At 40.3% G+C, this 27,122-nt stretch overlaps 1 protein-coding gene across 1 annotated transcript in view; it reads left to right on the forward strand.

Moving 5' to 3' along the window:
- The first annotated feature begins 315 nt into the window (after positions 1 to 315).
- The window catches only part of LOC128357125 (transmembrane protein 26), an 80,502-nt gene continuing 53,695 nt past the window's right edge, over positions 316 to 27,122 (forward strand). The window contains exons 1-3 of the mRNA XM_053317368.1: positions 316 to 509; positions 1,442 to 1,586; positions 2,200 to 2,907. Of these exons, the coding sequence (XP_053173343.1) occupies positions 316 to 509; positions 1,442 to 1,586; positions 2,200 to 2,907 (1,047 nt within the window). The remainder of the gene's footprint in view (positions 510 to 1,441; positions 1,587 to 2,199; positions 2,908 to 27,122) is intronic.

Below are 27,122 nucleotides of genomic sequence, written 5' to 3' on the forward strand. Positions count from 1 at the left end.
TTTATATTTCTAATACATATTTGATTAACTCTGTTCTCTTTCACTGTGTATTTGAGCTGTTATTTAGCAAACGCTCCTAACGATGTAATCCGTATTTAGTTAAACTTTCATTTTTGGTTATGTTACACTAAATGCAGCAATTGCAAAATGGTTTATGTTTTATATCCCCCAATATTTACAGCCCTATTTAAAGTCCTGTGTTGTTATCACTCCAACTACAAAATTTCCATCCTTCATAGTAAATTACAGTCGTTCTCATGGATCACAATCAGACATAAGAAAACAATCTCCCCTACAGGTATTCTGTGACGCGTGATGTGCTGTCTCCTGAACATCCTGCTGGCTGTGCTGAGTCGCTTCCTGTTTGCTGTCCACGGGGTGGTGACAGTGTGGCGCGTGGTGGCCGTTAAAGGAGAGCTGCTCTATTGGCTGCTGCTGATGGGCGTGGCTCTATTAGGTGTGGAAATGGCCGTCACGTTGAAGTGCACCCGCAACGCAGAGTGGAAATGGTAACCTTTAATAGGTCAAAACACAAAAGTTTACAATAAATTGGTGAAGCACCCCTTTGAAATGTTACACAAGAAACACAATTTAATTTATTTAAAAGTGACGTGATGTGATGAACATCTATGTGGGGTAAGTTAGCGCTTGCCCACTGCTTTTGCTCTTTTTAAAAGGGTGACATGAGGATTGAGTCGTAGCCAGACATTGAAAACCTGTTTTAAGGGAAGTAAATAACTCATGAACTTGTAACTGCGTGAACACTTTACAGCCCATCTGCCCAGGGCGTTGAGAGGCAGCTTGTGTAAGGCCTGTAATATTCTCTTCCACTAAATTCTCTGTTATCCTTTGCAGCTCCTTCTCTCCTTCACTGTCTATCAAAAACAAATCTATTCCTCTGCAGTGTTATTGCTCCGTCTTTCACTGAGCCTACTATCATGTCTCTGTCACTGCCTCTCCTGTCCTGTCTTGGAGAAGATTTATCCTGCTGGCTCGAGTAGTTGCTGACCAGCTAGCTTTCTTCCTTAAATAATAAAAAATTGGCTTGAGTAAACACAAGTTCAACCTTTATTATGCAAGCCTCTAAAGGATATGAGCATTTAGTGTCACACTTCAGTCAACACCAAGCTGTGCCTCATTCAAAAGCTGTAGCTCTCCAGCACATACATCCTCAGACGCACGCTTTCTTCAGGCCTCTCTTTTTCTCACTGAATCTTACTTTGAAGTTCTGTCCTCATGGAGAAGGCTTTGCACTGTCAAGTGGGATTTGCATATATGATGAGAATAATTGCCTGTCTGAAATTCGATGCTTCTTTTGGGGGAAAAAAGGGGCCCTCTTTCTTCTTTATTGGGTGGCAAATAAAATTAAAAAAAAGTGTGTCACTAAAAATAACCTACCCACCCACCCCTCCCTCCCTCTCCATTGGTGGTCCTCTTTTAGGTTCTCCCCCATGGTTTTCCTCTACCTCAGTACTGTCATCCCTTCCATTTGGTTTCTGGAGCTGAGCCTGCTGCAATCCAAGCTTCCCGTCAACAACTCCTCAGGCCCTGAACTTCATTTGCTGGCTCACATCCCTATCACAGCGGTAGGCGTCCCACCACAAAACTGCCCTCCCCACCACAACCTCCATGCTGCCACATTAAAGCAACACCTGATATAAGATAAGATTTTAATCTAGCAAAGGGGGTGGATAAACTATTAGTTGCAGGAAATGTGTAATAGACACATTGAGATGAAGTCCAGATAGGCTTCTGCTTGAAAAACTCTCAGATCTTTCCCTTCTGGGGCGGTTTTAGTGCAGTTTCTTTCATGTAGGATTTGGTAGCTTTCTTGCCCCATGGCTGTGCTTGAGGCTGGGTTGCAGCTTTTAAAAGTTGAAGATGTAGTGTTTTGGGAAACATTGTGAATGTCAAGGGGTGCTGTCAGGATAAACTCAGTGAACCCTGGCACAATAAGGGGTTGACAAGTCATCAGAATGATATAGGGAATAGAGAGGAGATACCCTATTTGCCAATGTATCTTGTTCATACATTTCACTTTTTCACATATCAAGCTATCACATTGCTATACCTTCATGGTACAAGTGAACTGATATAGTAGGAAAACACAACAACGGGAAACCAAAAGAAATTCTCTGCTCTATAATATTTAGTGAAACATGTGTTTTTCAATGTTCTGGTGCTGTTTCGTTTACCCAGGGCATCGTGGAGCTGGACCCTGAGAACTGGGTGGCTGGTCTGGAGCAGACCATGCTCATTGTGTTAGTTCTTGGTCGTTGGCTGATGCCTAAGGGGGACATGTCACGGGACCAGCTCTCCCAGCTCCTCATGGTCTATGTGGGACTGGGTGCTGACATCCTGGACATCTTCGATACCTTCAGGGAACCTGAAGTCAAAACTAACCAGGTGGTTGTCATCATTGGCTTGTTTGTATTCTCTTGGGCACTCATGCAGTTTCCTCTGGTGCTTACTCAGACGCGACCCCCAAAGGGCGGTCCCCTCTGCTGCCCTGCCTCTCCATCTTCATTCACCTCCTGCTGTTCCAGTGAAGTGTGGAGCTTACTGCTCACAGTGGGACTCCAAGATGGCCCGTTCCTGCTTTACCGGCTTTACCTCATGGTGCAAGAGCAGGTACTCAACCAGCTGATGATCTTCTTCACCTGCAAAAACATCCTCATCGTCCTGTTGGAGCTTTATCGAATCTTTGTGGTGCAGTGCAAGCAGCAGGCTGAGGAATCGGGGTTGGGGAAGTGTGCTGCTTGGGTGCTCCGGTGTCCAATCCAGGGGTGCAGCACGGTGGAGGAGAAACAGGAGGAAGTGGGTAGGGAGGAGTGTTATGGAGAGCAGAGCTGTCATACAGACATGGACCAGGGGTCTGAGAGGGCGGAAGATCAGAGAGGTGTCCAGGTAAAGAAAGGTTTAAAATGCCGCGAGGCATGACTTTGGCCTACGGGGGCGGGGGAACTGGATTTCACACACCAATAGAAAAGTCGAACCCATCTGCCATCTCTTGCATTTTAGCTTGGTTCACAGACAGTCTGGGCTCTCTGGAGGTTCAGTGACTAGAAATAGACCACAAGAGAAGAGAATAAGTCCCCAGTGAAAAGATCAGAGATGAATTTATGCAACTCCTTTGACAAAACCTTTCAAAAAAGTGGTATTTCAGTCAGAGGAGTTTCCTCCACTGATGAAAATCAGTTCAACAAGTTTAACAGGAACTGTCAATCTCTTTAAAATACTATTTGTGAAATACTAAGGTAGCTGAAACCATATCAACATAGCTTTATGATGATGCTTTAAAGTACACCATATTTTGTTTTAATGAGAGACTGCTTGTGATTGATTGATTCCATTATATTTTTAATAAAAATGCCAGTCCTCTTTGTGTTATGATGATCATGATGGAAATGATGATGACTTCGACAGGAGACAACATCATATTGAATTGAATTAGCATGGCAGTTTAAGATGGTGATAACATGTCTTGCTTAATTAATAAACCTTTCATAATGAAGATGTTCCAGCAAAGTATAGTGCTGTTTTGTTACTCTGATCACCATGAGATGGCAGTGTTGCCAAGTCAACCAAAGCACCACACATACGGTCTTAAATGTGACTGGAACATGCATGCCAGTTACATAGAGCACAAAACACAGTGAGACAGCAACACAATGGCAGAGCGGCAATGCTGAGCTTTTTTTGCTATTCAATATTTCTAAATCTATACTTTAAGTATTTTTGTAAAACCTGAGTATATATTGAGAAAGAAGGAAACCATGTGGTGAATGAATTTTAAAAAATGTTTCACCTTGAGGTTCTGTAATCAATAATCTGATGTACTCAATCTAGAGACACCTCACACAGTTACAAGTTGAAAGAGAGGGAAGAGGTTTGCTTAATTTTTAAAGGTTCCTTTTACTCTTGAGCACACTCAGCCAATGGAAGCCGGTTTGAGAGCTTGGTGCATTTTTATTATGTCTGAAAAAGCACACTCGTGATTATGTGGGAGTTGTTCAAGTTCGACATGATCTGCTCTCTCTTTCTGTCTTTTGAGAGATGGAAGGTGTTTTTCAGATATTCCTCTGCATAAAAGTGAGAGAGTCTTTGAGAGCCGACAAGGACAGAAAAGTGTTTGAGTTTCAAGCCACTTCATGGTGGGGAGAAATGGTCATAGCAAAATACAACCCTCCCCAACTCCCATGCTGTTGTTCCAGACAATACCTCTCCTGTCAAATGAGGGCTGAGATGCAGCCCTCCTCCATTTATGGATGACCCTCTCTGTCCGTGTCTCCTACACTCTATTGGGCAGGCTGGGAATGAAGAGCAGCAAAAGCAACGAGTGGCAATTCAATCAGAGGCCTTTCTTGTGCTGGCCTGTATCTGTGTCCATCAAATTGCTACAATTCACCTGGCCTGTAAGATAATGATAGAAACTGAGGCTCTGAATGAAGTTGGACTCTTTGTTTCCAATAAGCTCTCAATGGAAGAAAGACATGAAAAGAGGAGACTAAAAGAACATTTGTGTGTTTTCTTCCCTTTGTTGAACATGCTTCATTATAAAAATGAATAAATCGACGACTATGCTAGCTTTAGAGGATGTGCTGAAGAGCATAACTGTACTTCCTCTGTTTCATCTTTGTGGCGGCACTTTGGTCTAAATTATTGATGGTGTAGCCAACTTTTAAGAGAAAGAAGAGAAAAATTAATGGAGAGTTCCCACAGAGATGTTAATTCCTCTAGCAACACTATGCCGCCTATGCTCCTAGAGTGCTAGATAGTGCCAAATTTACAAAGTCACTCCCAGGAAAATTGCATAGCACAGAGCCAGTATGGAGGGCGCATCTTCTTCTCTAAGCACCTGAGTTTTGGGACAATCCGATATTTGTGTGACAACCTGATGTGGGCAATACAATAGGGTGATGAAAGAGGCGCTTGCTTGTGAAGAGAGTCCTTTTCCTCTTCAGATTAACTGCATGCTTTAACAAGATTGTGTGGGCATGTGGGAGGATGGGGATGTCAGCTGATCCACGGGCTGCCCTACATAGATAGAGTGAGAGGAAGAGAGCGTGGAAACTCAAAGCCTGAAACTCCAGCGCACACAGAACCAAAAAAAAAGAAATTAAAAAATTCAACCCTCACGAGCCTTCCACTGTAAGAGATCTGTTCACATGAAAAGAATGATGCTGCCTTCAGGTGCTCCTTAAAAGCATGTGATTACATCAATTAATTAAGCCCCACAGAAAGCCATGTCGCCCACTTTCAAATGTGTATAGGATCATGTTTCTGAAGACAATGTGGAATGACTGATAACCAACAACATATAATTTGTTTGGACTGATGAGGGTATTAGTCATACTGAAAGTACTCGACTTACAGCTTTTGTATTTTTGGTTATGGAGCTCAAACTGATTTTTGCTTGATTTCTGTTCTCCAAAACCATAGATACAACTTGTTGCACATTTGGGTGTGTTTTCTTTGGAAATACAATAAAATGTATCTCCTGTGGTGGTTATAGTTAAACCATTCATCCTCTCTCTTTGCTGTTTCTATCCTGTTTGTTACCTTAAACAAACTATCAGGCAGAGTGCGCACAGCACACTTCAAACGGCGACTTCGTTATATTTTGCCCTCAGCATCCAGAATCCAACCAGGATTGCTGAGTGCCATTTTGAGAGTGTTCATTTTGATTAATTAAAGACAGATTTATTTAGAATATATGCATCATGTAGGCACAATATCAAATGAATAAGCTGTAAAAATACAGGTTAAAACTAGATTTGGAGCTCTACATTTGGTTCATAATACCTTCCAAAAATCTTAACTGAAGGTTATATGATGACGTGATGAACTATTGCTTTGATAACTGAGAAAGCTTTGTTTGCCGAGCAGACAGAAAGAAATATTTGAAGTTTTGTTTTCACTGCTTGCTGTCCCCAGTTTGTAATCCAGTCTTGTGGTGGATGCACATTTTATTATAAAAAAAATTAAAAGGCACAATTAACTTGAAATGTGAACATTATAAAAAATGAGCATAAGTACAGATCAAGGAATGACTGTGCCCAGAAATCTACTTGTGTGTTTGTGTCATGTCATATACCTTAGATAATAATACCATAATAAATAGTAAGTTATACTTCAATCTTCGAATTAGCAGTCGAGAATAATAGAATATTCATATTTAGACTTATTTACTACTTTGTTTTTCATGCATGCTAAACTTGATATTGATATTTCCAAAATAACCTGAAAGCTGCAGTTATAATGAAGCCAGAGAGAGAGAGAGAAAGAGAGAGACAGAGAGAGAGAGAAATTCACTCAACCTGAGCAGGTGCTCTCCCATGACAGCATGGAGCGTTTTCACCACATGCCACAATTTCCCTATTTTGTGTCAACTAATCAGGAAGTCCAAACACACTCAGGTGTGCCTCATCAGCCTCCAGTCCTACAGATAAACCTGTCAACACAGCACTGAAATGTTACAGCACGAGAAGAAGAGTGAAAACAAAAGCAAACTTTTGAACTCCACAACTTTCTGACAGGCGGCTGAGGATCCGGCGTGTTACATCACGGCTGGCAAAATAATGAGCTTGACTTCACCAGTTGTGGATCACGGCTGGTACATGGCCTTGTCTTCACACAATATACAATTCTCAGATAGGCAACACTGTGATACAGAGGTGCCTAATTTCATGCAAATCACAGTGTATTTGCAGACAAAACTTATAACCTGTATTTTATGAGCCAGAATTCTCTGGACAAAATATTATTATTTGTTAGTTTCACACAGCTGAGTCCAACATGTGCTCGGTCTGCTGTGTGATCTCCTCCCAGTCAGTGGCACCCTGTGCACATCCAAAACGAGGCACCCAGGGGTCAGTCCTTTCATCCCATGCTGAGCTGTTTGGGTACTCTGAATGATAAAATCATTTTATCCCTTTTATCTAAAGACACATGAATGCTTCGAAAGCAACTGAGGAGTTCAGGTATCAGGTTTAATGGGGAATGTTTAGTCCATCATCGGACCAAAGTAACCCTCTTCCTGTAGAAGATTGTGAACTCATTTGGATGTTGTCACACTCATGCATACTGCTCCAATGCACATCAGAAGTCTTGCAGTCTACAGATATACGACCCTAGAGTCCTCAAACTGCACACGGTTGGCTGTGCATTGATATTGTGTCACAAAGTAACTGTTGTGGGTTACCACCACACCATGGTAAAAGGGACTGGCATCAAGCCAACACATGTTGGATCAGGGAAGATCAGGATGGTAGATCAAGGCAGCTTAAAAATGGAAACTGGTTTTAAACTGTGGCACAGCAGCTCCCTAGGAGGGAAAGAACCTGAGCTGGTATGGTAGATCCAACACATCCTGCCAGCTAAATGACAAAATAGGTTCTTTGTCATTGGCTTCCAAACTGCCTCATATGGTGCCCAGATTTATTCTGGTATCTGTCCATCAATAATTTACTGTAAGGTTTAGTCACGTTTTCCATTATGTTATCCCTGTGGTAAGTTCACAGTCAGGAATCAGCTGCTTCACTTCAGAGTTGGAGGCTGTGAGAATCAGTAAATACCTCCAAACTGTAGGCTGGCTACTTGTTGAACCACGCTGTCTCCTTTTCTATATTTACATGTGTTAAACACTGAAGATGGAACATGTGGGTGTGGAGGCTTTGAAGTACTTTCGAAAGCATCTTTGACAGAGGTGGAGTGAGTAAGAAAAGTAAAATTACTTTTAAAGTTGAGTGATTAGAAAAGTATTGGGATGCCTTTTTTTCCCTTCTTTTTTCCAAATAGTAATATAAAATGTGTAAATTGTTGTTCCCAATCTGGAAAAGTTTTGCCAGTGTCTTCAAAAACAGCCACAAACATTTTACAACCAGTTTCAGATAACAGTTTATGATCATTGTATGACCTGCCTCCTCTATGGTTGAGCTTTTTCCTCGTTCAGACAAATAAAACTACCTGATTCACAGTTTTACAGTTGAAGCACCAACATTCAAAGGTTGCAGCTTCCCATGTCAAAGTCATATGCTTTATTGATCCAACTCTCCTCCTCTAGCTCCTCATTAGCCATTATTTACACCATAATAAGATGTCCTTGAGAGGTAAGTAGAAATACAGGTCTTTGTACATGTTTGGACGGATTAACAATGCTTTTTTTTCTTGTGGAGGCCATGAAAAGATGGGGTCTGAATAGCTTTCCAGTAAATGAGTCAAACATTCAGTGTTTGCCATACATGTACTGTGCATTAGAAATCTCGGGAGATGTTCATGATGTAACCCCGCTGTAACGTTTGCCATTTTCATAAGGTAATAATCTTCCACATTTACATATAAACCACTTTGAAATGAATAGACATAAAGAGCGTGCATTTCTTCAAATACATACAAATTTAAGATAGTTTAGATAGTTTTCCTGACAAAGCTGAAAAAGACTATTAACTCCACAGGTGTCTGATAACTTTGACTTGTTGTCTCACAGCCTCATTTCTATTCATTTCATTTTTCTCCAGTGTTAATTGCTTCCCTAACCAATTTTACGCAGAATGCTAAAGTGAGTCATAAATATGAAATCCCTTTCTAAACAGAGCATTCAGAATTCCTACCCACATGGCAGTTTCAGAGATAACTGCTCTGACAGCTAGCAGTTTAGTCAGTCAATCTCGGGCCACAGAGGATGTATTGTTGAAATATTAATTGGCTGCCTCCTTTGCCATCCCCGAGTTCTTCCAAGCTGGGAGAGCTGCCACTTTACCCATTTTCAATCTACAACATGGCCTCTGGTCATAGGGGCCAAGGCCACGTCGGGACACCAGTTCTAATGAGGAAATACAGTCGGCTGTCTGACTGGACAAAATAATTAGGACAGTTGAGGGCACTTGATGAACAAACACATTTTTGAATTTAGCTTGTGTTGTTTGAGCCATATGCCTAGTGATATTCCCACAGTGAGATGCTGATGGCCCAATTCTGTCCTCCTCAAATGGAGCTGGCTACTCCTGACTTTTTACCAATGCAGCCTACAAGTGATTGTTGGTGAAAGACTGAGGAATATTCAAAGCTGTAAATGCTGTATGAATCTCTGTATGGGATTTTAAGACTGAAGAACATGGAGGTGGCACTTTTAAGAGCTTCTGGAGATATTTTGAAGAGACCTGTCAACCACATACCCCAAATTATAGCATATGTGTTTATGTTATCTGATATTTTGTTGGGAAATCTCCCTGACCAGTCAGTAATATATAATAATATACTTTATTTAAACAGAACTTTTCTTAAAGGTAGAATATGTAGAATGAGCAGAACAACGCCATCTAATGTCTCGAGATCGTAGTCGCAACAACCAAAAAGTAATTCCAGCAGTTGGGTTGCCAGGTCCGGTGCCGGATTTTATTTTAGCTCTAACTCTGTAAATATACCACTTTATCCACATGTCTAACCCTTTTAAGCGAGAAAGTAGCCCTTTAGATCCACAATGTGACGCTAATTTGTCCAAATAACATCTGCTTAAAGTTTTGTTCCTGCGAATTCGGAGCCGCTCAAGTTAGCCGTAGCGAGTAACGCACTTCCGGTCATTTTCACAAAATAAAACACCCGTTGCCTTTTATTATTAAGAAAACCATAACGATAGAGTTGGTGCTTTTATTTTGAAAACAGGAAGCGAACATACCCTCGCTGTAACTGACTTGAAACCACCGAGGTACATTACATTGTGGGAGTAGCAGCAATGTCTCTGCATGTACTGCCTAATCCTAAACACTGATTGTCTTGTGTGTGGTGTCGTCAGAAGCAGAAGAGGCTCACGGTCGTAAACATCTAGTCACGTGTACTCTGAGATGGACGCGCAGGTCAGGAAATGACGTAAACGGACCATATATGGTTTGTTATTTGTGTTATTACATTACGTGTTGGACTAAATACATGGACATATTGAGGAAAGTATTCCGGTTAGAAGGAAACGGATTTCATATTTCAGCAGAATGGATACTTTGCGAGCTGTACAGAAAGTCGTGAGTCATAAGATGAACGTTGTGGATAAAGGGAAGACTTTGAAGGTATGTAGGCATTATAGCTTTTCTTACTTAGCTCAGGGGCTAGCCGAGCTAATCGCTAATACTATTACGGCTGTGAGCAACCATATAAGTCGTGAGTGGTCTTGAATGAATCAGGTCAATCTAAGCTTTCCAACTATGTACGGCATGAGTATATATGTTTAAGGGTTGGTGTTTAAAACATTCAGAAGAACGTGTGGCTACTTCCTAACATCTGTCCCGTCCCGTGAACGGAACAGCGTGCGTTAAGAGGTTAATGATCAAATATCAAAATCCGAATAGCGTCAGAAAGTCAACCCACTCTCCACATTTCCATTTCTACCGTTTTGATACTTCATGGTACACAAACAAATAGCATCTCATATGAAAGCTAAGACCCTGGCGAGTTCAACAATACCACTATTATTGCGCTAAAAACTCAGTGAACCAGCAGCCAAAGAATACAAAGGTAAACAACCACTTATTTACAGCGACTAACAGATATTCTGTCTTACCTTCGAAGTTTTGTGATGAAAAGCTGTACTTGAGAGCAAAAAACGCTGGTTTTAGTAAGTCCAACACGGCTCTGCTTGTTTACAACTCCATTTCACCCAGTGCCAGCCTACAGTAGCTGCGCCGGAACAACAGATAACCCTGGCAACCCGCAATTCCGGCCGCCAATTGGCTGGTACAGTGTACACAGAACAGAACGTCATTGTCGAACCCGTCAAAAAATTTTAAAAATATTAATTCAGACTAAATATTTTTTTTTTATGGAAAAGCAATACTTTCATTCTGTACCCCTCAAAATGCCCCGTGGCTGTATTATTTTAAAAAAATATAGCTTTTAATAAATATTCTACATATTCAACCTTTAACAAAGTCACACAGTGCCTAACAGATAGAAGACAAAAACAAATAGAGATCATAAAACGAAGGGGAATCAAATGCAGTTACACACAAAAATATAATCTGTCAGAAGTGGGATAACAAAACACAGCAACATATCAAACATTCATAAAAGCTCTCCGATAACAGAATGTTTTATTTGAAAAATACTAAAGAAGTTGCCTGTCTGATCTCTATAGGCAGACTGCTCCACAGTTAAGGGCATTTCTCACAGCAAAGACCCAGTCACTTTTGGTCACTAGTTGAAACTTAGGAATGACCACCAGAGCCCCATCCAGTGATTTAATTGAACAAACAGGCACATATGGGGTCCTTGATGTAATTCTAGCCATTTAATGCTTCAATGGTGGCTTAGAAAAATGTTAAAATCAATGCAGAAAGTAACAGGCAGCCAGTCTAAGTATGAAAGTACCAGAGTAATATGTTCATGTCTCTTAGTGCCAGTTAAAATCCAGGCAGCAGCATTCTGCATCAGTTCGAGTTGGTGAAGGGAGCTCTGTGCACTGCAGTAGTCGAGGCAAGAGAAAATGAATGCATGTATGACTTTATGCAAAATCGGCAGGAGACAGGAAGAGTTGAAAAAAACATGACTGGACAGTTGTTGAATTTTAAAATGTTTTGGGACAGCCAATAGTGGACATCACTGAGGTAAGCAAACTGATTATCAAGGGTGGGTTACTGTGGTTTTGAATGATCTGGCTGAGAGGAATGATGTATATTGAAACAGCTGTGAGCCAAGGATAGAGCCATGAGGAACACCATCATTTAATGGGCAACAGTTAAAAATAGACTAGAAACCTTCATGAGGGCTGTTTCTATTCTGTGGTGAGCTCTAAAACCTGACTGATATGTATTAAAAGTATATTTTATTATTATTATTATTGTTGTTATTATAATTCATTTTTTAATGAAGCTGTGCTTGACTCAGGGAAACGCACAAGAATTCCAATGTACCCATACTGTGATGTACCTGTGCAAATGGCAATAAAACTCTAATCTAATCTAATAGGGATTCCAAATTAAGTTTTTTCAGTAGTAGTTAAATTCTAACTGCATAAACTGCATGTTTAAAACAAATTAAAAGATAATATGAAAAGAGAATAAGATGACCTACAGATATATCTCTTTTAAAATCTTAGTTGGGATAATATCCAAACTACAGGCAGAGAAATTATTTTATCTAGTGCTAAGATGTTAATGGTTTGAAACTTCAAACAGTAGTGATTTTCTGTCCTGTCAGTGACCTTTTCAGCCAAAGAGAAGGAATATTCTGATTTAAGTGTTGTTATATCTGCAAATTGACCTACCACAGGTTGTGCAGCTGCTGTGATGTCATCCACTTTTTATGCCAGTATTTATCATGAATGTGGCTGGGTAGCTGACTAGCTATGTTATTAATCCCACCCACAAACCTCTGATTGACTCCAACTGCAGGAAAACAGCCATCAATAAGCACAACACTAGATCTACAGTATTTGTCAGTGAATGAATCACAGATATGAGCAAAAATTAGGCCAGTGTCTTATAAATTATTCAAATAGTTTTGGGTTGTAGAAAATTAAACAATCCTCTTAGAGTGGCTTATTTAATACTACTAAATACAAGGGATTGCTATAGACATATGTGATGAAATCCTACACAAGGGCTGTATTATCTTCCAAATGAAAGGTTTAAAAACTCATAAGACAGACATTAGGAGAAGTAACATGTATTGGTGCCAAACCTGAGAGAAGTAGAACTTTTGCTATCTTTACGCCTTACGTCCACACTACTCTGGTTTTCCGAATCCTTTAAGAAGACTTCTGAAAACCCCTGTTTAAATTAGAAAACTACAGGATTGTGTTATAGTCTGAAATGGTGGAAAAAGAGAAATAGACTCATATCAGTCCTTCATATGTTCAGTAACAGCTCTACCTCATCGTCAGCCCAAGCAAAGTCATTTCTGGTCTTCACTGCTGTTCTTCCTCCGTAGTATTTTCTGCAACTAAACAACCAACCAAATGTACGTGAATGGTAATGTGATATGCGTTTTGTTGGTATGGGTGGAGACAATGCTAAAAATGCTTGTGTGGAGGGACATTGTTTTATAAATGTATTAGTGTGGAGATAGTCATACTGACATGATGGGTCTGTAAAGGAGGTGAGGCTCTGACATGATCTGCTATTTGAACATGTAATGTGTCAAAAAGAGGACTCAATAGTGCGAAAATGCCCTTCACTTCACTTTACGTGAGTCTTCATTGACTTGACAGGCTTAGCTGAGGAAAATGCCCCTGGCTTTATTGTCACCAATGGGCTATGATGTTGTGGTTCTAGGTGTGTGTTCATGCTAGTGTGTGTGGCTGATGTCGCCTAATATGTCTAACAACAAGAGAAGGTAAATGAGTTTTACATCCACTTGCAGATTGAACCACGCTGTAATGGCACAAGTTGTCCCCCAAGTGAGTCAATATAATCAATGGCCCCATCACAGATGGAAAGAGGAGAGCTTGTTCCTTTTAATGGCTGGACCAATGAGCTGTGTTACAGACATGCTGCAATATAGATAAGACATGCAAAGCTGTTCCTCCACTCCACTACTGTTTCTTTCTCTCTGCTCTGTTCTTCTCAGCATCCCGCATCCTCATCCCACATTTAGAACACCTATCTAAAATAGACCTTAAAATGAGTGACGTGTTTTATTAAACATGCATGTGACAACTGTACTGTGTGTCCTGCAACATGCAGAGCATTAGGGGCATACATGTGAAGGCTATATATGTGTTGTGTGTATGTGTGTGAGTGAAAGAATGTTATGGCAGCAGTCACTGCCTACCACATAATGATGAGCAAAGCTTTCAAGGGGCATTTCATGACGACTGAAGCACCAAGTGGTTTTGTTGAACAGAAAATAGCTGTTGTCATTTTGGTCTGAAGAAAGCAATATGTTGTCAGAGAAGACACAGTTGAGGGTTCTCTAACATGGTCCACTCAGCACCTAAAGAACCCTTGATTCCTTTTACCCATAAAAAACACACTTAGATCAATATTAAACAAAACACTCATGGTGACGGTAGGCTATAAAACACTCTTTTATCCCCGGGACAAGAGCAGCACCATAACTGTGGTATGCTTCAGTGCATTCATGTGCATTTATAGCTCTCTCAATGATTATCTGCCATTGATTGCGTGGTAGATTGTGTGGTGTGCGGGTTCTTTCTCTTGGTTTGGTTTACATAATTACATTATGTAGGACATGGGCAGCCAGAAGCGCTTTTTCTCTTTGGAACACTTCAGAGAGTGAATGGAGCAGATCTATTTCAGGAAGTGGGTTAGTGGTGAGGGGAAGAGGCTTGATTCGGAGAATAAACACATATTTTACACATTAGGATATTTGTTATTGCACCATGCAGCCCCTGGTGTTCCTGAGTCTGTAGATGGTGAGATTAGCCATATCAGGCATATCTCGGCTTGGATAAGAGATTGCTGTATGTTTGCTTCTGTAATGTATGTGCCATACATTGTATTCTGACTCATATGATGGACAGTTTAGCAGCTATCTTGTAATCACTTATACTTGCTTTGTCTTTTGGATTTGCTTTAACAATAACAGGATTAAGAAATACAGGGTAGGCTCATTTAGAAAATGAAGAAATTGAAAGAAAAAAATCACTTTCTTTTGCAAGATTAAGATGAGTAGCTCGAATGTTAATCTCATGTCTGTGCGTAAAGTGTAGAGCTGGGATCAAGACATGACTAGCTTAGCGTAGCATGAAACCAGATACACTGACTCTGTTCAGTGTCCAGTGTGGAAAAGATTCAGCTTCTAGCACCTCTGAATATCATTACATTACCTAACATTTTGTATTTTTAAAACCAACATAAACATGTAAAGCTCACAATTTGTATGTTTTTTTTTTAGAATTTTGAACTTTCTTAATGCACAACTGTTTGGCGCATTAACTGTACACAGCATGTAGAAGTCTATTAAAAATACACATTTCTCTGTTTATACTGGTTAAACTAATAAGAAAATGTTAAGTGTTTTTAGTTTTTACTTGAACACAGGACCAGGCTAGCCGTTTCCCTCTGTTTTGCAGCCTTTACGCTAAGCTAGGCTAACGACATCCAGACTACAGCTGCGTACAGACCTAAGAGTGTTACCATCTCACTTTTGGAATGAAAAGTAAATAAAAGTATTTCACTATACTTAGTATGACTCCTTATATTTAAGTAAAAATGTGCAGTGTAGTTTAATCAAGCCCAGTTACCATCAAAGTGAACTAAAATTAGACTGAGATTGAAGTCCTCATGATGTGAAACCCAAATAATCTGTCCACATTAATTCAGTCATTGCATTCTTAATGTGCCGCTGAAGTATTATTGGACTTGTCCTTGAAACCCACTTACTGTGAATTGATAAAGTGTATTCTTTTTTATTCCCCACTCATAAAACCTCCTGTGCAGTTGTATTGTGGGCTAAGACCTGATTTCCATTTCCATCGCCTGATAACAGCCTCGCCTCACTCTTACCCAGCGACAGACCGGGATAAAAGCAAAATCAAAGCCAGTCAAAAACAATCTGACAAGCTAATGGATTTGAGAGATTCGTGTTCTGTGCTCAGATTTCTTTAACATGACATCACGATCAAGTGTACACAAATCCACAGTTAACCATTTGGGCAGCGGTGTTGTGTTCTGTAGCTGTTAACGCAAATTCAAATGTGTTACTTAAATTATCATTGATAGACTCACTTTGATGTACTGAGTTGCAGGTACATAATTTTAAAAAATCCTTTGAAGGCAGATTCTCCAACATTCCCCCAGCGTGCTTGCCAGGAGTTGAGAGCGTAGGGGGGGAGCGGTAGCTACAGTACAGACTCAATAATGTGGCTCACCTCCCATCTACCCACCCCTGCTCCGGCTGTGGCTCTCCACAAATCCACAAGGCCTCATATGTCACTGTCAATACTGCCCCACATGAATCTAATGTATGTACAGCAATGAGAGACTTTGTTCAAACAGATTATTTGGCATTGGATAACAAGCAAAGAGACTCAGATAGCAGGTGTATCACTGCTCTTCTATGTGGGGGATAAACCTGCACAGCACAATGTATCCAAAGGAATATACATTCTACATGAACAAGAAGTAGCAAAGCATCATCTAAGCAGTTTACATACAAACTGAATCATTTCCTTATAGGACATGCAGGGACATGTGCCCCACAGCAAACTAAAAGGTTGCTTAATCCGGAACACAATCCTTTTTGCTGATCGTTAGTTTTTGAACAAATAATTGTATTCGCCTACTTAACGCCTCAGGGGTATTAGGAAGATATAGAAGAGGGAGAGCCACATCAATATAATTGGTACTATAAAAGTATATAGCAAAATCATTAGTATTACTAGTTTAGACCTGATAAGACATTCAATCAGTGTTCAGTTCTTGTTCTAATCAGTGACCTCCACTGAACCTCAAGTAATATGAAACTCAACTCAAAATTCAATATCTACACTACAGTAGTTAAGGCAGTGATGCTGGCTGTATGTTTTTTATTGTTTTGACTCAGCACATGGATTTAAAATAGAACAACTATGACCCCTCACCTTAAGGGTTTAACAGAGATCACATCTGTGAGTGAAAAGTGCAGGAAAGTCAGTACTTTAATCTCATCATCATTGTTTCATGTCAAATGTGCTGAAGTACACAAAATTCTTCTAATAGTTAAGGACAGCAACTCCAGGTGGGCATGTAGGTGTTCAAACAGTCTGGATATATGGAAAATCTTGACATTTTATTGGGTTAAAACATGCTTTGTCACATCCTTGTATTTTGCCATTGTCACTGTATCAACATTTCAGAGCCTGCATCCTCTGAACTTTGCTTTTGTCAGCAGTATGTATAGTATGTTACCCATAAATGGAAGATATATAGTATGGACATATTTTCATAAACCTGGTGCACTAGTTGCCACATGTCCATAAATTGTTAAAGTTAAACTTACACTGTAAACTTGGTTGTCATAAAATGTTTCATGTTTGTTGTTTTGCGGTATTTTGTTTATTATTTCCTGGAAAATGTCTGATTCCTGTCACAAACTCAGAAATTATTCACTGGGAAGGAACACCCGAGAACACTTGATAAATAACATCTGAAAGTACCATAGTTTCTGTCTCTGTGAGGCTAGATATCTAGTTTGAGAGGACGCACAGGCTTGGTGTGGCTTTCAGATACTCTGTAGGACCCACCTTCATGGGCTGGTACCTTTTGGGGGAAATCAAGCTTTTGATCACAGTGCAGTAAATGTCCTGAAGAACTTTTTTTATTTGCCTCTCTTTTGACTAATTTGGACATTAGGCATACTGCTGATTACTTGCTTGCTCTCCTGTAGGCACTACTAATTGGAAACCTTCACAGATGCTCCTAATTGTATGACAGGTGCAACAGTTCCCTGCAGTTTAGTCTTCACTGGTTGCAGACTGCTGTTCAGTTCACTTCAATTAAGTTAAATTCATTTTATTTATATAACACCAAATCACAGCAGAAGTTATCTCTTCACATACAGCAGGTCTAGACCATGCTGTTTAATTTAAAGAGACCTAATATTCCCACGAGCTGCACTTGGCAACAGCGGCAAGGGAAAAAAACCTCAAGCAGAACTGGGTTCTAGGTGGGCGGCCATCTGCCTTGACCAGTTGGGGTTGAGAGAGAAAGTAGTTGAGTGAGAGAGGAAGTAGAGCAAGTGAGTGAGAGAGAGAGGGAGAGACACACAGAGGCACAATAACAACAATAACAATGATAGTGATAACAGAAGTCTGAATAGTAATAATAATATCAGTAGGCATGGGTGTCCCTGCAGCCACAATTGATGGAAGCCAGCATCTAACTAGGCAGTCTAGGTGGACTGGGGATCTGGAGGGTCTTGGGGATTGCTGGAACCTGTACATGACTGTGTGCAAATAGAGAGAGGGAGGAGGAGAGAGGAGCTTAGTGCGTCATAGTAAGTCCCCTGGTAGTCTAATCCTAACCCTAGCAGCGGCTGGTCCAAGACAAGCATGGCTGGCCCTAACTATAAGCTTTATCTAAAAGGAATGTTTTAAGGCTGAAGGAAGCCACCCATTCTACTTTTGGAGACTCTAGGAACCACAAGTAGGCCTCTATTTTGTGGGGTAATAAGGTACTATGAGCTCTTTTAGATATGATGTTGCCTGACTGTTCAAGGCTTGTGGGTGAAGAGAAGGATTTTCAATTCTATTCTGGTTTTAACAGGGAGGCAGTGCAGCCAAACACAAATGGGGAGAAATATGATTTCTTTTAGTTTTTGTCGGAACACGTGCAGCTGTCTTTAGAGACTTGTTAGGGCAGACTGATAATAATAAATTGCAATAATCTAGCCTAGAAGAAACAAATGTGTGGACAGTTGGAAGAAATACGGTTCTAACCATTTTTTCCTTTACTTTATTGTTGAGCAGTTTCTTTGTGAACAGCAAACCTTTTAGACAACAATCTGACAATAACCTTTCATGGCTCGAGAGAACACTTGTACAGAAATATCATACACGTGGTTAATAGTGGACAAGGTCTTTTAGTTTGTCTTCAAATCTTCATGCCATTGTTGTTTGTACGCTGGAGACAACTTCACTACCCCTCTGATTCCTATTTGCATTTTGCAGATGTGCAGCATTAATTTTTGAGGACTTGCACAACAAAAGCTTCAAACAACTGTGTTGTCACCACCTGGCTCAATGTTTCATGAAATAAGTTATGTTTCCTGAAATAAAAGAGGAATTTAAACTAAAGACAAACCTAGACTAAAAAAAGTAAATGGCTAGAGAGCAGGAGGGGGAGAGAGAGGGACAGGCTGACTGCCACAAGCTTATAGAGGATAATCGGCTAGTCAGACCAGGTGAGCTGAATGTCCCTGATGACTTGACACCACCCTCCAGGCTGCTGCAGGAAAAGGCCAAGGAGTCGTGCCCAGGGAGGGTCGTGAGGAGCTTGAGCAGTTAAAAGCAGCTATTTGAGCATTCTAACACTACATGAGCATCGGTCTCATGTGACAACCATGGTGGGGAGTTGATTGGCAGCCCATCAAAATCTAAGTGCTGAAGTTAATGCAGCCAAAAGAGGAAAAATACAAGTGGCACACAGGTCTAAGTGCACTATCAAGCATTTAGCCTCTGTATCTTAAATGTTACTGTCAAGTCACTGAAAATGTGAGTTTAAGGGAAAGATTCTTGCTCCAATTTGTGCTAAAAAAGGGAGTTTTGAAGCTATAGACCTCAGCTCCTAGTTAAGTAAGTCTAGAGCCATTTGAAAGTGAGTCATCCACAACCTTTTCCACCCCATACTAATATATTACGACCATTTTGTGTCATCGGACTGTAAATTCATATTTATTGCCTCCCTTTAAAATAAAAATACCAATTAAACCTGTAATGTGAAACCAGCAGCATTACAGCATCAGTGTATGATGGACAGCAAATATTACCTCAGTAGTGCAACGCTTAAGAGGCAATAAGGATTTTCCAAGGCGGGTCAGACGACAGAGGAGAAAGGTTTTTTTTTCTTTTCTTTTGTCAAGTAGGAGTACATCAAAGTTTGATGAGAGATTTGTTTCCGATGCATTTCTCACAGCTCCCAGTTTTGCTCCGCTCCAGTGCGCATGGTGGGAGCTCCCTCAGTAGATGATCTAGTGTAACACTTAAAAGTCGGCCGACTGGCTTTATAACCACATTAATCATTGTGGCTCTCATACTCTCGGCTAGCACCCTCAGCCACTTGTAGAAGGGAAGAGCTTAGCGGGGCTTTTCATGAATTAAGACCCAAGCAGGCCAGAGGCCAATTGATAGCACATCACACTGTCTCGCATGATTTCCCTCTGTCACCTTGCTATAAAGTTTTGCCTTGCAGTCTGACATGAGATTGTCTAACTATCCCTCATGTTAAGTGCACAAAGGTTGTTTAAGTTATTATTATACTTGCTGGGATTTTGCTAGAGTTAAAACTAGATGTCAGGAAAGAAAAGGCACACATGTTGAGGTAATCTTTGATCACCGTCAGTCTATTTCTGTCTATAGAGGCCTTTCTTTCTAGTTAATGTATAAACTGCTACCATGTTTATTGAAGACAGAGCAGAGAAATGGAAGAATCTCCGGAGAAATGTCAGTGTCTTGGAGACTTGTTGGTCTTTTTGTGTGCCATGATGACATCAAACTAAAGGGCAACACATCCCATCATCTGTCTGTCCATGTGGCACATCCAGCATGTGTTATACGCAGCAACCGATACTTGTCAAATGATGCAATGCTATGTAATGTGACTAGAATGAATGGATTCAAACAACATTTGAAGATCTAAATGACACACATCACATCTCAAGCATTTTCAAAAGTATACTCATTGGCCCAGAGGTGCATTGCATCCTTTGTGTGGGACATGTAGTGACTGCAGTATATTTATTGCTATGATCTTTTTCTCAGAATTCCAACTGTCCCTATTCACTTCTCCTTTTATCTACTTCCCTGTTTTGCAGCCCTCTCACCCTGAAAATAACCAGACACCCTCAAATCCCTCCCTGCAACGACTGTGAGTGCTTCTGTTTGTTGCTCCCACAATGCATTAAGTGAGAAGTGAATCCCCCTGCCTGCCTCCAACAAGATTTCACCATAACCAAACAGCAGACAGAGGTACTTATTGTGCTCTGTGTGGAGTCAAAACCCCCAACCGTCTGATTGGCACCTCATTTATTCCGTCTAATGGAAGGAGGTGGGCCCTTGGGTGAAGGGAGCCACGCAGATGCACCGAGTGAGTGACAGGCCCGCTACATTGTTAGAGACTTTCCCCTGGCCTTGACTTTGTTGTACTCCAGACGCCTGCTCAAACAAGGTGGAATTAAAAAGAATGGGAAGAAGCAGCCTCTTAGTCGGGCGGAGTTACTTTATATGAGGTGTCATGTTGCCCTTCTTTTGTATTCAGTACTAAGCTCTTTGAAAGTGGGCCAAAGAGTAGGTTAAATGAAGCAAATCTACTGGGAGTTGTTAAAGATGTGAGCTAAAATGTTTAAAAAGTATGCAGCATTCATCCTCGCATCATATTGGGGGAAGGGGAAAATTCAAATATGTAATCATTCTAGTATTACAAACATAATTCTTACAGGAGGAAAAAACCTTCAATTATTTACTTTGGGTTTCTTCAGCATCACTGACATTACCGGACAACCCAATAATGTAATTCACTATTAATCTGTTGGTTACACCTACGGCTGTGCTTTAATAAAACAAATGATTAAGGTTTTAATATAACTTCACATTACAATGAAAATTGCAATGACACTTTCATATCCCATAACACCATGAGTGCACTCAGAGGATCATTCTCTTTATTACAACTGGTGTCTTGTTTTAGTAGCAATAACGTTGTGCTCACGTAAATTGCTGAGACCTGGCAACTTAGCAACATCAAGACATCCACTAGGTTAAGAAACATGAGCAAGTGGTTTATATTATAGTAGTATATTGGAAGTTAACCAAGTTAGCCAAACTGAACTCTAAAATTATTACTTTCTATTCACTAAAGCTTACAGACTGACTTGGTTTACATAATCTGGTTGAACATGTCTGATCGCCTGATGTTTTCAGGCTATTAAGACTATACTTGGTGAGAACGTTATTATAACATAGAGACAATTACCAAAGTTATAAAAATGAATACCCATGTTGTAATAAATTGGAAGCACAATGCCTGAAAGCAAGTTTTTTTTTCTTCCTCCACATTTAAAAAGTACCTTTTAACCCTTACACACTATTCATATTCTCACTCTGATAATTAGTCTCTACACCAATGCACATTCATAAATTCCTCCTCAGCCATATAAAGACTGTGTTCTATTCATTTATGGAATAACATTTAAAATCATTCTTTTATGATCCAGGAGAACATTTGATAGAATATAAAGAATACAGCAACATTTTTAAATGATGATTTTTGAATTTTGTAATATAAGCAAGTCAAATGTGTGTTCTTACACAAATGTGTATCATCTGCACAACAATGTAAAATATGTATTTTACTGTATCTCCATTTTTGTATATTCAGGGTCACATTAGGAAAAATCCACCTAGAGGAAATAAGTATTGGGTGTTTTTCTCTTAAATGTAAAAATAGGTCAAATTTGACCCTGAACAGTATGTAAAGGTTAAAATAGTTGATTATTCTCAGTTCGTGAAAATGACTTCCTTCTTCATGAGTGGACCATCATGTGTAATGCATGACCTGAACAGTGTTGTATATTTTATGAATTTGCCATTGAGATACTTAATAGTCTTCTACAGCCTGTCTGTGGTTTGTATTGATGTTGGAGGTAATGCGTTTTTTATTGATCATGGGTTTCACTGATCCCATAGATAGCACTACTAGCAATGTTTTATATATGATAGTATGGGGGAAGTGCAGAAATTGATCACTTCTGTCAAGTGTCAGCACATCACTTCCAAGAACACACCTATAAGTCAAAAACTCAGGACTTTGATGTCTTGGTGTATGATTTTCTCCCACTGAATTTTTAGTTTCTGTAGTTTCTCAGAATCAGACTTATTACACACATCTTTCACTTTTCCAACATTGTGGCTTTCACTGCTAATGCTAACGGAATAATAACGGAATCCAGTTAACTGGGAAAGTACAATGCAAACTGCTACATCCATCTCAGGAACATCTGCATGCCCTCTACCTCTAATTTAATACCTCCTTAACCTGCTGCCACTCCCTGAGCGGCTCTCTCCCTCTCTTCGTGTGTGTGTGTGTGTGTGATTGTCTGCAGGTGTGCTGGAGTCACAGCAAAGCCACACCAGCTGCACCTTATCTCAGTAATCAAGACCTCTACAAATATTTAGCCCTCCTACTTCCATTCTTTCAGATCATCGTCTCTGCCATTAGTTACAGTTGCTTCGTTTCGAGCCTCTTTTTTTTATTCTTGACAAATTAGAACTTTTGATTCTGCTTCTTTCATGACCCTTGGTTTCTCTCTCCCCTGCAGTCTCGCCTGCTCTACCTCCAGCCCCTGTTTCCTGCCCCTCGTCTGGTCAAGTCCTGCGCAATTTAGTCGTCCTGGATCTCCACTCTAGACCTACTTCCTATCTGCCCCTTTCCCATCCTCAGCTCCTGGCTCCCGGCTACCAGCACAAACTCTCCTGTGCTCTGCAATAAATGTTTTACTTGCTTCTAGTGTCCTCATCTGTGTCTGCATCTGTGTTCACTTGTTCTGCAGTAACACTAACATCAAAGCCAAAGATCTGATATCAGTTGCTCCTTTTCTGATCACGATTTCAAATGAAACTGATAAAAACATTTAAACAGAATAGTAAACTCCTTATCTCATTTGGGTTATCTTTAGTCTTGATCATATTCGCTTTACTTGTGTTTGTGTGTGTGTGTGTGGAAACTGAAAAGGGAAAGTCATCACACCACAATTTGTTTCCTTTTTGAAAGCAAAAAAAAAACTTGACTTTGAGTTTGTTATCATTTTGGGAACTTTGACCCGCAGACAGAAAGAACAGACAACAAAGTTGAACTGCGACCAATTAGTGAGGGAAAGTTGCCATGAAGAAGCAAACACAGAGATCTGCTGTAGAGCTAAATAACTACAACAAAACGCATCAACGCACACGTACACTGACACGGACATGGATGGGGATTTACACACACGCATACACATACACATACACACACAAAGCGTTTTTTCGGTTGGAAGCGGGGAAACAGCAGCTCTTGTTACCTTGATCTTTGACAGAGTTCATATTTGTGGACAGGAGTGCTGTTAAGTTAAGCCTTTAGTGGTGCTGCTTCATCATTTTGGATGACCTCTTCCCTTTTTAAATAAATCTGTCTGAGGTGCAAATGCTGGTCGCTTGCACTACTGGAATTGAACATATTTCTTTTGGCAAAAGGCTCTTTGAATCCTGAAACTCGAGACTGAAATTGGTTTTGTACTTATTTTCTCATTTACATACTGCTATTGTAGCAAATTATCTGGTATGCTTCTCTTAATGTGGTTCTTAACATGCTATCAAATATAATTTTTGAAGTTGTCCCAGCAAACCACCGAACTCTGGAGTTTGTTTGTGGTTCTTTCTGTCATGATAGGCTGGATCTGTCATTTCACTAAAGCTCTGCCTAAACAGGCCGCGCTGCTGAGGAGCTAAAAAGCTTTTCTGATAGTTCCTGCTTTATGTTAAAATTACCTCTCGCTTTCATCCCCCTGTGTAATTTCAATTCTGTGGCTTCCTTGCTTGCATGCTGCACAAACACACACAGACACACACAATTTATGTATTTATTCACTTCTGCTGCAGCTTGTTCAAAGCGATGTACACATCACCCTCTCAACGTGTGAAGCTCAGGTTTTTAATTATTCATTCTGCAATATCTAAAGCAGATATAATCCACCACTTTTCTGCTGACAACCTGGGTTTAGAACTAAGTAAAACGGAGGACAATTTGAGAGAGCAAACAACTCCTACAGGGTAATGACATCATTTTAGCAGCCTGGTTTCTTCACCCATAATCAAGATTTTCAGCTCACTTTGACGTGGTGGAACAATGTCACTTTGCTACAAGATAAAGTCACTTTGACTGACACATGCAGCAATCTTTTGTGGGTGATAACTTTGTTTTACGCAAGACACTGTAAGATACGCCTCCACAGCCCTCTGTGTATTTGATAACCACTTTAATGGCTCAATGTGAATGTGTACATGTGAACAATGTATCAGCATTCAAGAACTGAGGTCAAAGTTTTCCCCAGGCTGACTTGCAACTGAGCGGCAACACTTTAATGCCTCTTTGGTCACTAATGGTTTGGAGCCTTTAAGTTCACAGCCATTACTTTGGATTTGCCTGCAGTTCTTCAGCATGCACTGATAACACAAGACACGTTTTTAGCAACAGGGCTGCTTTTTTTTTCCTCCAATGTGACTGACACTTTTTGTGTATTATGCGAGTGACACACAGAGAAACTTAGGACAACTGCCTGGAGCTCACAAAAGGACCCTGTGAAAAATGTCATTTGTATTTAAATTAATGCACCCCCAAATATTCATGCACAAATTTGCCCTCTGAGTGCTTCTTTTGTTAGCGACAATGAAACCCCCCCATGGGGTCAGCCAACAGTGATAATATTCCATTTTACTACTTGTGAGGGTCAGTCCAGGGAAACTATGTTGTATTTCATGGAGCTTCTTGTAACAATTACATGATTGGGCCAGAGACAAGAGCAAGACTCAACTTCCTGCTGGTGGCCCCCTACAGGTTGCAATATTCACTACACCTGAAAAATATGAACGTATTAGACAGAACAAACAATGTATTTTCATGATGGAGCTAAAAATTTAATTTATGGTTATTTTGTAATGTGCTTGATGAAAAAGAATGCATTCTTTAAAGTGGCTGCCTTTATACAGTTGATATGGTGAACTTGTTAACACACAGTTGTATATTTACACACCCATTAGACATTGAACAACATTATTATTCATTGTGAGTGCTAGTTTGGACCATCTGATGAAATCTAAATCCAGTATTCACTCTCCACCATCTCCTCAAAGGTGGCTCTTGGCTTTTTAGCAGCAAAAGGCTCCACTATGTTCACCAGTAAGTGTTTTAAAATTGTCATTTGTTACTGGGCAGGTCATGTGAAGTCAGTGTGTCAGTGCTTTTTCACTGAACAGTTACACCTTTCTCACATCAATGTTCTCAACTGCATCATTTTCTGCCTCATTGACAATGATGGATGTTAACAGTAGACAGTTTGGCTTGATGTTGGTGCCCAACATAGCAAGGATTTATCCCTTTTTTGAAGAGTATGAATGTCACCAAAAAAAAACCTATTTTACTATCCAAATTTTATGGAAATCTGACATGACTTTTCTAGATCTAAGAAGCGGTGATCAAGCCTGATTGTTGCACTTGAAGATCAGAGGGTCATCATAATCAGATAGCAACCAATCTCCTAGAAACAGTAAGTATTTATACCACATTTTATATCAATCTGGTGAGCCTGTATATGTTGTTATGCAGTGTGTTGGCCAAAACAACAGACCCAATAACACAAGACAGACTGCTGAGCACTGAAGGGGCAGACATACAGAATACATTAAGAAGCAAACTGATAAACTTGCAGCATTTTCTTTTTGAGTTAAAGTGCTGCAAAAGAACATCCTGCTGTGGCACAAGAAATGTTATTTCCTGCAGAAACAATAAGGTTGTTGTTGTTGTTGTTGATGGTAATAATGATGTGGCAACCCCCTCTTTTTCTATTGATGCTTATGATGGTGACAAAGACTCTGTTCACACCTGGCATTAAGATGCATCTTAGCTGACATGATAAGTGGACAGCTCTGAGTGCAGGTGTGAATATGTTCAAGATGCATTGAGGACACTGAGATCTGATTGCTCATACTATATTCAGAGGTGGTCTGGGGGTGCATATGGCCACATTCTTTTAGCAGTGTACGCAAATGTGTCCTGGGCCACACTGAAGGACCGCCAACTCAACTGATGTCTTGAAGTGTGTACTCATTCGCGTGCCAATGGTGTCATATTAAAATGTGAAACAAGAAGTTATCAGTATAGCTGTGAATATAGCTCTGTGTGTGTGTGTGTGTGTGTGTGTGTGTGTGTGTGTGTGTGTGTACAGTTTAGGCCATTTGTCAGTGAATAAATGCTACAACTCCTCAAGACCCAAGCCAAGTTCCCATGTCTTACTTGTCACATGCTGAGTTAAAATGAAGGGGATTAGCACTGAAGTTAGTGTCAATGGGTTAGCCTAGCCTCACCAGGCTCACTACAGGTGGACTGACCGTTAAGGTGGACCAGCTTTTTCATTTTACTGACCATTTCAGCTGCTCCTAACAGAGGAATGTCTGGCTGCTGTGCTGAGTCTCTCCTGAGTTTTGCTGTCCTCTGCACCACATTTGGTCTTTGAAAACAGAAATGATGTATATATTTTGTGTTTATTTGCATATAGAGTGTGGAAGTGAGATCTGATCACAAGTGGTCACTGGAGACGCATTCTAATGCCAGGTTTGAACTGATGTACTCAGATGTCTGGCTGTGATCGGTTCACCCAAGATGCATGTGATTGCCAGGTGTGAACAGGGCCAAAGGGATGAAGTCAGGAAAGTTGAAGTTAAACAA

Source organism: Scomber japonicus, chromosome 4 (assembly GCF_027409825.1).
Source record: "Scomber japonicus isolate fScoJap1 chromosome 4, fScoJap1.pri, whole genome shotgun sequence".
NCBI lineage: Eukaryota > Metazoa > Chordata > Actinopteri > Scombriformes > Scombridae > Scomber > Scomber japonicus.